Genomic DNA, 13,027 nt, shown 5'->3' with positions numbered 1-13,027 from the left:
ATAAGTCCGTAAAATAGCTATTCCTAGGAGCGTATATTTTTGAAAATATGTAAAAAATTTAAGAAACAATACTGATTTAAAAAAAAAAAATTTGGAAAATTTTTTCAAAACTACATTAAGCAAACAATTTTAAACTTATTTAAAATTCTAGTTTCTTTATATTTTATAGGTTTGTCTTTTTGGTATACATAATTGAAATTTACAATCCAGTTTTATTATTTTATTGTTTGTCAAAAAGTGAAATCTTGCTTTAATAAATATTCTTTTTCGAGTTTGACAAATTCTAAAATTATATGACTAGAGAAGAGATAGATATCGGAGGCATGGTGGCGCAGCGAGTTCTAATTTTTAAAATTACTGTGAAAGGAAACAAAAGTAATTATATAAAAAAAATTCAATTTAAGGAATATAGTACTTAAAATATTTTCACAATAATGTGCAATGTGTCACTCGACCCCCCTTGCTATTTAAATTTTTTGTTATTTTATCCAAACTTGAAGTAAAATTTAGTTCAGACATCCTGTTTCTAAAAGATAAAATTAAAAATTTAAAACTGTTAATTTTTTATTACACCACACCAAAAAAATAAGGGAATAAAATATTTCTTATATTTTTTGGAAATTTTTGAAAAGCTGTGAAAAATGGTCGTATCTACATTTTAAGAAAACCATTTTAAAGCTTCAAGTTTCTGGTTTTGAAGCCATTTGGCAAAAAAATGTTTTTTGAAAAAATGGTTTGGTCCACAAACTTGAAATTTTTTTTCGAAAACACTGCCTGGGTCAGATAGCTTGTTTATTCAGCTTCAGTTTTTTCTATTATTTTTACGTCAGTTTGTCGCTGAGATGTCTGACTTTTAATGAAAAAAAATTCATATAACATTCTATAACGATTATTTGAAAAAAAAAATACATTTTTTCAAATTTGTATAAAATATTTAAGAAACAATACTGACAAATTTTTGGAAAAAAAAACAACAGTAGTCATTTTTTATCTAAAAAAACAGTTTTTGCTGACTAATCGTTGCTGTTTCCGGTAAAATAGCTATTTTTAGGAGCGTATATTTGTGAAAATATGTAAAATATTTAACAATACCAATTTTTAGAAAAAAAAATTTCAAGATTTTTTTTTAATACATTAAGCAAAAAATTTTAAAAATAATTTAAAACTCTAGTTTGTTTATATTTTATAAGCCTGTCTTTTTGGCATACATAATTGAAATTTACATTAAATCCAGTTTTATAATTTTATTATTGATCAAAAACTGAAATATCGCTTTAACAAATTTTCTTTTTCGAGTTTGATAAATTCTAAAACTATATGACTAGAGCAGAGAAAACGCCGGGGGCGTGGTGGCGCAGCGTTTGGGTAAAAATTCCGGTTAAAGTGTTAAACAATGGAATATAAAATTTATTGATAGCACACTAAGTTTCCATTTGAGATTTCATTCAAAATTTTGCATCAGATTCAAATCCGTCAATGTTTTCTCCACTCGCTTCACTAGCTCGTGCTTAAAATTCCACACTCTCGTATCCATAACACTCTCACTTTTCAACACCCCACAATTTTGAACACCATACGCGCAGTCAGCTCTGTAATGTTGTAATTGCGCCAAACCCAAATCAATTTCGGTAAAATCACACTTTTTGGTACACCGAAATGGAAAATGATTATGTAACGCAATAACAAGTCTCGTGTCATGAAAACCTTTAACAAAATCCATCGGTTTGGTGTGATTCCGAGCTCGGAAAACGTGTTGTAGCATATGCATGTGTCGGGGAATCCCCTCGAACCAATCGTGTTGGTGGGAGGGGTTGTCCCAGAAGTAGACGTTTCGAGCGACGTAGGAAGTGCTATTTGGGAGGATATCCTCCAAGGTTGCCATTAATTCAACCCAAGTGTTCTCGGCCGGGATGATGACTTCATCAGTGTCTAAAAGGACGACGAATTTGAACTCGTGGAGGTGGCGGTAGAGACAGTCGTTATAAGGGATCACTTCCTGAAGCCGTCTTTCAGTTATTTTTTCACGAAAAAATTTCCCCAAAACCTTGGGGTTATTAGAAACGCTTCCGGCAACCGACAATGGAGTTACCACAACTTTCCCAAGATTTTCATAATAGTTGAGCAATTTTTTAATGTTTGGGTGGACACTAAACTCGTAGAAGTGGATTTTTTCAGCTCCTAGAAGCCACAAAAGTTCAATCCATTCAACCAAACGCTGACTCTTGTCGTCAAAAGGAAAAAACAAGCCTTTGACACACACAACAAAATTTTTTTTTGGCTCAAAATAACTCTCAAAAATTCTCAAATTATTACTCGCGTTTTCGCACGGACCCTCCACTAGAGAAACACTAAAAGGGGTCTCCCCATTGACTAGATCCACAGGACACGTGACCAAATACGGATGCTTGTATTGGTTATTATCCGCCCCCCAGTTTTTCCGAAACAACCAAAACGGAACATCACTCTCAACAATCACAGGTTTGGCCAAATTTTTGTACCAAAATTGGCAGAAGTAAGTGTTTTGGGGCTGGTACTGGTCCAAGAGTGCCAAAATCCGGACCATGGGGGCACCACGTCGGTCCAAATAGGCGCCAAAGAGGAAGAAAGTGCCAAAGGAGGTTTCCTGCATCTGCCAGTGGTTGTTGTTGATTTGGATGTTGACTAGTTGGGGGAATTTGGCACAGGTTTGGTTCAGCGATTTTGTCACTTTGGTTTCGGAGAGGTAGATTTCGGGGATGGTTCCCATGTTTATGGGTTTTTTCGTGTTGGGTGTGGGACTGTGGTGGTCGATTACCATTTGGTGGCAAAATATGATCAACAAAATGGTGGGTATTGAAAGTGCAAAGTGGATTTTTTTCAACATGGTTGACCAAATTATTTGGTACTTACACTAAAAATAAGTTTTAATAATAGCACACATTTCTGTAATAACTTTACTAATCACGACCTATCATAAAACGAACCATTTACAGTTTTTAATATCTACCTTAAGTGCTGATAAATGGTTTTTGAATAAAATTGTTGAGATAAAAATATAAAGAGTTTTTTTTATGTATATTTATACTTGTGTATCTGGGATAGATCTGTGTATACACAAACGTTATCTTATCTGAGTAACAAATCCAAAACTTCTGTTTTTTTATTATCTTGATCTATTTTGGATGTTTTGTTCTTTTGTGTTATGCTTCTTTCTCTTACACAAGAAAAAAACAATTTTCAACAAAAAATATTAATGCATTTTGCATTTTTATTTCAGTAGTGAAATGATCAAAACGGTAGTAATCCTTTATAATCCTAGTTAATCCTTAGTGAACAAATTTGAAAAACATGTAATTTTTTATGTAAATTGAGACAAAAATAACCAAATTTATTTTGGGCGATTTTCGGTAACCATTATTGCTAATAACTTCGGAATTATTGACGCTAGTCCTTTTTGTTTGGTACCGCTGGAAAGCAAATTTAATATTTTATCATATTTAAAAAAATAATTGTCCTACGTTATTGAGAAAATTTCTGATAAAGTCAAAAATATCCAAAATATTAATTCAACTATAATTTCTAAAGGATCAAGAATTTTGCAGTTTTCTCGACGCCAATCGACTTCTCGAAACATTTTACATACATATGCATAACATTTGAGGTACACTTTTGCGGCAATTTGCAAAATAAAAAGTAAAAATTTGAAATAATTATGACTGATTTTGTTCTGGAAGAATTTTAACTCTCAAAACCCCTCATGCTTTTTAATATACTATTTTATTACAAATACAGGATGCCCATTTTATTTGTTCCCGCCTGACGGAGCAAAAATAGGCAACATATTATACATTCCATAAACTATTTTATGTAAAGTATTAACTATTCTAAATCGAATAATTATAGTCGGTGCCTGACTCTCAAAACCTTCAAAAAAACAAGAAATTCAAAACTCAAATGTATGATAATGGGAACAACAGCAAGAAATTAACAAATTATTGTATTACTAGTTGCCTATTTATGAAATTTTAGGAGTGAACAGATTAAATAAGCACCCTGTATGTAATAATATATTACCTTCGTACTTTCAAAATTTTATTGTTAGCAGTATTTAAATTGTTTCATGTGACACATTTCGTGTTGTAAATATGTGGTAATCAATTTTTTATATTTCATATTCTTCATAAAATCTATTTTTGGGTTTTTTAATTTTAAAACATTAAATTTAATAATCGCGGAAAGAATTTAAGTAACGATTTTATTTAAACAATACTATTTATAACAAATAGAAAGCACAATAGCACCTACTTTTATAATAAACTATTAAAATTTAGATTATTTTTCTAAGTACTAACAATATGTATTAGTTTTTATATAGACAACACAATATACACATTTCTTCCGTATATTATGGATTGCGTAAAACAATAAAAAATATAAAAAAAATGCTCAACTTTACTTATAAAATAAAATAAAACCCAAGAAAAATTAAAAAAACTAGCCTACATTAATCTCATAAAATGTTTAAAAGGAAGTATTTTTTAATAGAGACAACACAAAATACACATCGTATTGCTGGTTGCCTAATACAAAAGACAGAAAAACAGATGCAATAGCAATTTTTTTTCTGTTGGAAAATTAATAGCACTAATAAAAGTAGAAAACGGCAAAAAGTAGAGATTGAGTAAAAGAAAAACCAAAATTTTATTATAATTCTCCAAAGTAGTAGAGTTTTATAGAGAAAAAAGACCTAAAAGTGCATGAATTTTAAGTTTAAAAAAACCTTAACCAAGAGTGCTTTGGATTTCAATTTGACACTTCTGACAGTTGGTGACATTTCGTGTTAATGTGGTTCACACTCTTCAAGAAAATTAAACAAAAACGATAGAAAAACCAGTTAAATCGAATGAGACAAACAAAATAACATCAATATTAATGCTTTTTGTGATTTTTAGACGTGTTTGGAAAAGATTTTGCAAAAAAATTAGCTTCTGGTTCAAAAACGAACTAAGTCGGCGAACAAACTAAAAAATTATATCAATTTCGATTTCATTTTCTAATTTTTTATCTTGTTTCAATGCAATATTTGAATTTTTTATGTTTTTATCTCTCAAAAAGACAAAAAAACGGCGTTTTTTAGGCAATTTTGTTGAATTTGAGGCTTAAAAATTTCAAAATGATTGTTTCTAGCTGAAACAGCATTCGAAAAAAACAAAAATAAGTAGTCATTTTCGACTCTGCTTAGTAATATTGTAAAAAACAAATAAAAATATTTTTAACCAATTTGGTGGTTTTCAATTATTTTTTCCTCGAGAAAATTTGGCGAAATTATCAAGTTAAAGCTTAAGAATTAGGTAAAAATATCAGAATAAAATCTTTTTTTATAACAATTGAAAAAACTGAGTTTTCAGCTTAAGAATCTGCTTGAACTTTCGAAAAAAAATTATTATAATTATTATCATTTAATTTTTTTTGACTTGTTTCTAACAAAATTTTGCGAAATAATTGCGTTTCTAGCTGAAAAACGTGCTAAAATTTTCAAGAAATGCAAAATTAATGTAATTTTCGACATAATTTGTTGATTTTTCAGTTCGTTTTAGCCAATCTCGCAAAAAACCCGAAATTGTGGTACAAAAATATGCTTAAAAACATTCTCGGCTTATTTGTGTCTTATTTGCTCAAAAACCAGTTAAATTGAGTGAAACAAATAAAACATCAGTGTCAATTGTTTTTGTGATTTTTTCATTTTTTAAGCGTGTTTGGACAAAATTTTTCAAAATAAATAAGCCTCTCTTAAAAACGAAGAAATAAGGGCAAAAATAACGCCGTTTTTGGTCGAATTTGTTGGATTTTGGATTATTTTTAACGAAATTGACGAAATAATTGTGTTTCTAGCTGAAAAAGTATTCGAAAAAAAACAAAAATAAATTGTCATTTTCTTAAAATCTTATAAAAAAAACAAACAAAACAATTTTTAACCAATGTGATGGTTTTTTTGAAAAAAATTGGCGAAATAATCGAGTTTCTAAAACGTGGAAAATGCTCGGAAAATAGTTTTTTTCACTTCCAAAAAATCACCAGATATTAGAATTTATACAAAAGTTTTCACCAAATTATGAAAATCACCACACCTGGCAACACTGCTTCTACAAAACATTTGCGAATCCGAGAGGATATTAATACTAAAAACTACATTTTTATGTATGTATATCCTTGGAACCCCTGAATCAAAATCAAAAGTTTGTAATAAATTAGAAATGTAATGTTTTTCATATTCGTTGAGAACTTTTTTGCTAATTAATAAAATAAATAACTAAACTGATATCACAGTCAAATTGTTACAACAACCCTAAATCCGTAACAACCCTGTCCACCCTCCTTATCAATTCCTCTTTAAAATTCCAAATTCTTGTGTCCATAACACTATTTTCTCTCATTTTATCACAATTACTAGCACTGATACCCCCAGCACAATCAGCGCGATAATGTTGAAGATGGGCTAAACTAACATTAATCGAATGGTGTTTACAACCATGCAAACATTTAAACGGAAAATGGTTGTGTAAAGCTTCAACTTGTCGCGTATCATGAAACGCCTTAACAAAATATCCAGGTTTGGTGTAGTTCTTCGCACGTATGACATGTTGCAACATGTGCATATGTCTAGGAATTTCCTCAAACCAGTCGTGTTGGTGCAAATGGTTGTCCAAGAAGTAGACATTTTGGGCCACATACGAGGTTTTATTAGGTTCAATGGTTTGCAACGTTTGGAGTAACTCAACCCAGGTTTGCTGCGCAGGGATGATGACCTCATCCGTGTCCAAAAGAACAACAAATTTGAACTCGTTTAGGTGTTTATAGAGACAGTCGTTGTAAGGGATGACTTCTTGTAATCTCCTCGGGATTGTTTTCTTGTGGAGGAAGAGAGTTTGCAACGTGGGATTATTAGAGGAGCTGTCTAGGAGCGAAATTGGAGTCACCTCAACCAATCCCAACTCTTCGTAATAGTCCAACAATCGTTTCGAATTCGGATGAACCCGAAATTCGTAAAAATTAATTTTTTCAGCACCTGAAAAGAAAATTCAGGACGTGAGACAACCCAATTTTCATACCTAGAAGGTTCAAAAGTTCGATCCATTCAACCAAACGCAACGACTTGTCACTAAACGGAAAATTCAAGCCTTTGACACACACCACAAAATTTTTCTTTTCCCCGTTTTTATCAAAAATTTTCAGTGCGTTAGTCGGGGAATCGCAGGGATTCTCCACTAAGGACACCCCAAASGGTGATCCTTCCACGGGACACTTGACCAAATACGGGTGCACCAGACCCCCTTTATCGGCCCCCCATTTGCTCGAGAACARCCAAAACGGAGTCTCACTCTCCCGAATCACTGGTTTGTCACTATTGTTGTACCAAAATTGGCACCAAAATCGCGTTTSGGGTCGGTATTGGTCATACATGGTCACAATTCGCACAAAGTCGYCCTCGCGATGGTCCAAATACGCGTTGAAGAGGAAAAACGTCCCATTGGTGGTCTTCTGGAGTTGCCAGTGGTCATTTCGGAATTGCAAGTCGAACAAATCGGGGAATTTTGCACAAGTGTTGTTTAGTTTTTTCGGTTTTTTTGCTTTGGGGGTGAAGTACAAGTCGGGGATGTTGCCGGTGTAGTTTTTGATAGGGGAGATGTAGATTTGCTTTGGCTTTTCGCTCGAGTCGAGTTGGACTTGGAGGATTTGGCGGAAAGTGTGGTATTTGGTGGTTTGGTCCAGGACTAAATTCTTGTAGTTGATAAAAGTGCAGATAATTACCAAAGTCATTAGAAAAACCAAACAGAGTTTCTTCGACATGTTTGTCTATAAATATTAACAATTTGTGATAGCCCCAAAAAAAATTTTGTAATTGATGTTAGAGAGCACTTACTTGATAGCTCGGATGAAACTAGTTAAAGAGTCTGTTCAAAATTGAGCATATCTATTTTTATCTCGGTGATAAAATTTTGGCCTTATCACAGGTTAAATCTCTGATTTGTGGTGTGTTGACACAAATTTCATATTGTTGACATAATTTTCATATTACGTGGAAATAATGAAGAACAATATTTTCAGAATTGTTTTATTGCTGCTAAGTGTGTTTACAAATTACTTTASTTAATCTTAAAGACGCATTAAACAATGAAAATAATCCTTTAGAAATCCTTCACAGACTTCGAACATCCCAAAAAAATCAACCATAAACCTTCCTTGTCGCAAAATCCCACCAAAACCTAAAAAATTCTCCCAAATCCCTCAGATTCAGTTCAGCTTTATGTAAAAAAAAATTAAATTGTTATACGACGACAGCATTAAAACAGGTAAAAATACTTAGAAATCTCCCAAAATCCTTGACAAACTTCAAAACGTTGAGGAAATCTACCAAAATTTTTTGTGCCCTTTAGATAATTATTTAATAATTTGTGCATTTTTACATCATTGCAAAGGAAGATTCCCAAAAATCCCATTAAAATCTAAAAAAAGTAAATACAAAATTATTGTATAAATACTTCAATGAGAAATCTTTAAAAGTCCTGGCAACCTTCGATAGACCAAAATTTTTTCAAGCCCTTTAAACAAGAAGTAACTTAGAAGTTTTGGAGCTTTTTTACTTAGAGAAAAATCTCCTTAAACGTCCCACCGAATTCTAAATAATCCTCTAAATTTCTTAAAAAATATTGATATTCATTTCAGTTAGATAATTAAAAGTGCAAATAAATCTTCAGAAATCCCAAAAGTCGTAATGTAATTTTTTTTATCGGATGCTTAATTTCTAATAACAACAATTCCTAAAACATTTAAGTGTTTTTTTTTAATCTCAAAAACAATTTGTTGTAATACTTTGATACTTTCAGGAATTTTTAGACAATAAAAAATATTTTCAAAGCTTACTGAAGCATTTGAATACATTGCACCCAGAATCCCGCAAATTCCTCACAATATCCTGCTAAATACACAAAAATTGTTAGTCTACCAAATCAAAAATTTGTTACATAATTATGTTTTGAAGCTTTTAGATTTTACTATGCAACTTTCAAAGCCCTAAAAAATTACTGAAAATCTTCAAAAAATGTAAAACTGTTAATAAACTTTATTAATCTTTAAAAATTTTAAGAAGTCTCCAATCAAATTTTTTTGAATTTCATTTTGCATATTTTTCCACAACTTTCTAAAGTTTTTTTTTGAAACTGTTTTTCGGTTTATGTACTTTTAATAATTAATTTGGTAGTTTTCGATTATTTTTTCTTCGAAAAAATTTAGCGAAATAATGAAGTTAAAGCTTAAGAGTTAGGTAAAAATATCATAATACGAGTAATTTTTTTTATAACAATTTAGTGATTTTTGACACTCTGTGACAAACTCTCGCAAAAAAACAGAGTTTTCAGCTTAAAAATCTCTTTGAACTTTCAAAAAAAAAAGTAATTATTTCCATTTTCGTACTAATTCTGTGTGTTTTTGGCTTGTTTCTAACAAAATTTTGCGAAATAATTGTGTTCCTAGCTGAAAAACGTGCTGAAACTCTTAAGAAACGCAAAATTAATGTAAATTTTCGACATAATTTGTTGATTTTTCAGTTCGTAATTGTAATTTTTAATCCCAAAAACAATTTGTTGTAATACTTTGATACTTTCAGGAATTTATTAGACAATAAAAAATATTTTCAGAGTTTGCTGAAGTATTTGAATGCATTGCACCCAGAATCCCGTAAATTCCTACTAAACATCCTACTAAATACACAAAAATCACTAGTCTACCAAATCAAAAATTTGTTACATAATTATGTTTTGAAGCTTTTAAATTTTACTATGCAACTTTCAAAGCCCTAAAAAAATACTGAATATCCTCAAAAAACGTAAAAGTGTTAAAAACTTTATTAATCTTTAAAAATTTGATGAAGTCTCAATCAATTTTTTTTTGAATTTCATTTTGCATATTTTTCCACAACTTTCTAAAGTTTTTTTCGAAACTGTTTTTCGGTTTATGTACTCATAATTATTGATATTCAATACAGTTAGGTAATTAAAAGTCTATATAAACACAAAATACAAAATAATTCCTAAAATAAGTTGTATTACTTGTACTTAGTTATACTCTTCGAGCAAGCTTTAAAATTACCTACAAGTTTTTCTAGAAATTCTCAAAAATTCCATAAATGATCATAAATGATAATTTGATCCTTTTCCTACAAGAATCAGTTAGAAATCTCTAAAAATCTTTAAAAAAATCCGAGAAATAATTTTACATATTTATTAGAAATTTATTTTCAAATAAAAGATTTACTGAATGATTATATTGAATAATTATTTAATTAGATTAGATTAGATTGAATAATTRTTTTTCCTATTGCGAATAATATTAATTTACTTGTATATTTTAATAGGCATTACAGCAAAAATCCCAAACAATTCCTACAACACCCACTAAAATCCTACTTACCAAATCCAAAATTTCTTATATAGTATGTAATTAAGTATGTCTTGAAGCTTGGATTTTACCGATGCAAATAATTTTTAAAAAGTAATACCAAATACTGTTTGAAAGCCCTTAGAAGTTCCTAAAAATCCCCMAAAAAACAAAAAAAACTTCTAAGATATCTCCAATTAAAAAGACTTTTGTATTTTAGAATTATCTTGCATGTTTTTTCACAAATTTCAATATTTTTTATTTTTCGGTTTAAGTACTCATAATTTTTTTTTGCTTTTTAACGTATTACTTACATGAACTTGTCACTATATCTTAGGATAACAAGCTATGAAAACCCTCAAAAACCCTTAACACTCCCAAGGAATTAAAAAAACACGAAATTTTTTAAAAATCGTTTATTCCTCTTAACTGTTTATTTTAAATAACTTACATAGAATAAATAGTTTAGCCTTACGTCTACTTAACCCTAAAGGCACAAAATGCAAAAAGTCGCTTACCACAGCTATATACAATCGAGAGGTCACAAAACCTACATAAAAATGCAACCAAATTGAGCAAAAAAAACCCTCCATGGCATCCAACAATTTATCACAATTTTCTGGTCCTCTCAGGAACTTGAATTGAGCACTTAATCACCGTTTACTATCTTTCTCCTGATTGACAAAATATCCCAAAGTCCTCAAAGTACTCGTCACGCGACTCACTAAAGGTTGTTTAAACTTCCAAATGGTTGTATCCATTACACTAGTCTTTCGATACTCCTCACAGCTCTTTTTTAACGTTTTAACACAGTCGGCACGATAATGGTGCAATTGAGCATCACTAGTCTCTATAGGATAGGAAGTGCAACCACTACCAAGACACGAAAGCGGGAAATGGTTGTGTAAAGTCAACACTTTTTCCGTATTGTGGAAACACTTGACGTATTGGCCGGGTTTGGTGAAGTTCTTTGCACGGTAGACGTGTTGAAGCATGTGCATGTATTTGGGGATTTCCTTAAACCATCCATGGTTGTGTAATAAATCGTCCAAAAAGTACACATTTCGGACGTTGTAAGACGCTCTTTCCTCCTTGTTGATTTTGAGGGCTTTGGGCAAAACCTTCTCCATTAAACCCTTCCAAGTGGTTCCCTCAAGAGGCATAATCACCTCATCAATATCCAACAATGCTATATACTTGTACTCGTACATATGCTTGTAAAAACAGTCATTATAAGGGATTAGTTCGTTCTGTCGCTTGTGATTGGTTTTCTTAGTGAGGTACAAGTGTTGGAAAGACGGGGCATTTGGTTGCCCCCCTGCCAAATTAATCGGAGTTACATGAACCTTCCCTTCTTGTTCGTAATGCCTCAATACTTTACTGATATTTGGATGGACTTGTAATTCGTAGAAGAAGACTTTATCAGCCCCTAACAAGTTCAAAAGTTCAATCCATTCAATCAAACGGACTGATAAGTCCTCGTGGAGGAAGTCCAAACCTTTGACACAAACCGCAAAGTCCTTTTTCTGTGATGGTTTCTCGAAAATGACCCGTAAATTGTTAGTTGAGTTGTCACAAGCCTTCTCAACTAGTGATATACTTTGGGGGATTTTATCCCTGTAATGTTGGGGGATCACACAAGCTGTCAAGTACGGTTGGTAGATCCCTTGCTTGTAGTTCCCCCATTTYTTGTACCAAATGTATTTATACTCGAACGATTTGGTTATAACCGGTTCTTTTTTCCCGTCGAACCAAAACTGGCAGTAGGTTACAACCGTCGGTTCAATTCGGTCGATCATCCCTAGAATCCTCACRGTTGGACCTAACCGATTATTAGCTCGTTTGTCCAAATAAGCCCCAAATAGTTGAAATGTCCCATTTGAAGTTCGCAACGTCTGCCAGTACAAATTGTTAAATTCCAAGTCGAACATGCTGGGAAATCGGGCACAAGTGTTGTTCATCCCCATTGGTTTGTTCTTGTTCTTGTTCCAGTAGATGATAGGGAGGTTGGGCATGCGTTTTTGGATGTCTTCGACTAGTTTGTCTTCGGATAGTGATGGACTTTTGTCKACGAATGGTTCAAGGTCGTTGGTTTCGGTCGTGGAGTCGGCATGGCGTGTGAGAGGGTCGAGCCGTTTCTGGAGGAGGAAACGGCTGTTGAGGTGAGGGACGGTCATGTCGAGTTTGATGGGTCGGAATTGGATTATCGTGAAGATGATAATGCCGATTGCCATCACTTGGATGAACATTTTGGTGATGAAGCGGCCTCCACACTTCATTTTGGCGGCTGAAACAAGAGGAAGAAAAGTGAAGAAGTTGTATGTTAAGGAAGTTTTAGGACGCAGTCTGAATTTTGACTCATTTCTAGTAATTAAAATTGATAAAAATCAATAAAAACTTTAAGAATCTATAAAAATTGCTATTGCATACAAATTTTTATTCAAAAATTTTAGAAAACTTGAAGAAATCTCGAAAAAGCGAAAACAAAAACAAATATTATAAATAATGAGGAAATTTCCCGACTATCCCAAAAATCCCTATAACTCCCAAAAATTTCACGAAATTAAGTAATACATGATCAATAAAAGAATGAGAAATTTCCAAAAAAAGTCCT

The 13,027-nt window shown here is 31.9% G+C and overlaps 3 protein-coding genes across 6 annotated transcripts in view; all 3 read right to left on the bottom strand.

Moving 5' to 3' along the window:
• Nucleotides 1-1,391: 1,391 nt before the first annotated feature.
• Nucleotides 1,392-3,005, bottom strand: LOC123008768. 2 transcript variants are annotated; one of them, XM_044404772.1, is made up of 2 exons: nucleotides 2,987-3,005; nucleotides 1,392-2,890 (listed from the first exon to the last, which is right to left on the bottom strand). In XM_044404772.1, exon 2 carries the CDS (start codon nucleotides 2,861-2,863, stop codon nucleotides 1,442-1,444), a length of 1,422 nt encoding a protein of 473 aa, XP_044260707.1. In that variant the 5' UTR covers nucleotides 2,864-2,890; nucleotides 2,987-3,005; the 3' UTR covers nucleotides 1,392-1,441. The 2 variants fall into 2 exon arrangements, with proteins under 2 accessions (XP_044260707.1, XP_044260704.1); XM_044404769.1 differs by having other exon boundaries at nucleotides 2,938-2,997.
• A 2,867-nt stretch (nucleotides 3,006-5,872) lies between these two features.
• LOC123008753 lies at nucleotides 5,873-7,951 on the bottom strand. 2 transcript variants are annotated; one of them, XM_044404750.1, is made up of 3 exons: nucleotides 7,901-7,951; nucleotides 7,089-7,833; nucleotides 5,873-7,045 (listed from the first exon to the last, which is right to left on the bottom strand). In XM_044404750.1, exons 2-3 carry the CDS (start codon nucleotides 7,825-7,827, stop codon nucleotides 6,315-6,317), a joined length of 1,470 nt encoding a protein of 489 aa, XP_044260685.1. In that variant the 5' UTR covers nucleotides 7,828-7,833; nucleotides 7,901-7,951; the 3' UTR covers nucleotides 5,873-6,314. The 2 variants fall into 2 exon arrangements, with proteins under 2 accessions (XP_044260685.1, XP_044260686.1); XM_044404751.1 differs by lacking the exon at nucleotides 7,901-7,951 and having other exon boundaries at nucleotides 7,089-7,894.
• A 2,863-nt stretch (nucleotides 7,952-10,814) lies between these two features.
• Nucleotides 10,815-13,027, bottom strand: part of LOC123008933 — a 45,864-nt gene continuing 43,651 nt past the window's right edge. For both annotated transcript variants that reach the window (XM_044405001.1, XM_044405002.1), the window contains one exon: nucleotides 10,815-12,700. In XM_044405001.1, the coding sequence (XP_044260936.1) occupies nucleotides 11,067-12,692 (1,626 nt within the window). In that variant the 5' untranslated portion in view covers nucleotides 12,693-12,700 and the 3' untranslated portion in view covers nucleotides 10,815-11,066. The remainder of the gene's footprint in view (nucleotides 12,701-13,027) is intronic.

Source organism: Tribolium madens, unplaced genomic scaffold (genome assembly GCF_015345945.1).
Source record: "Tribolium madens isolate multiple individuals breed KSU strain unplaced genomic scaffold, Tmad_KSU_1.1 Scaffold_71;HRSCAF=194;Tcas5.2_LG6, whole genome shotgun sequence".
Lineage (NCBI taxonomy): Eukaryota > Metazoa > Arthropoda > Insecta > Coleoptera > Tenebrionidae > Tribolium > Tribolium madens.
Note: the sequence above shows the minus strand (reverse complement) of the source record. Positions and strands in the feature narration are given on the sequence as shown.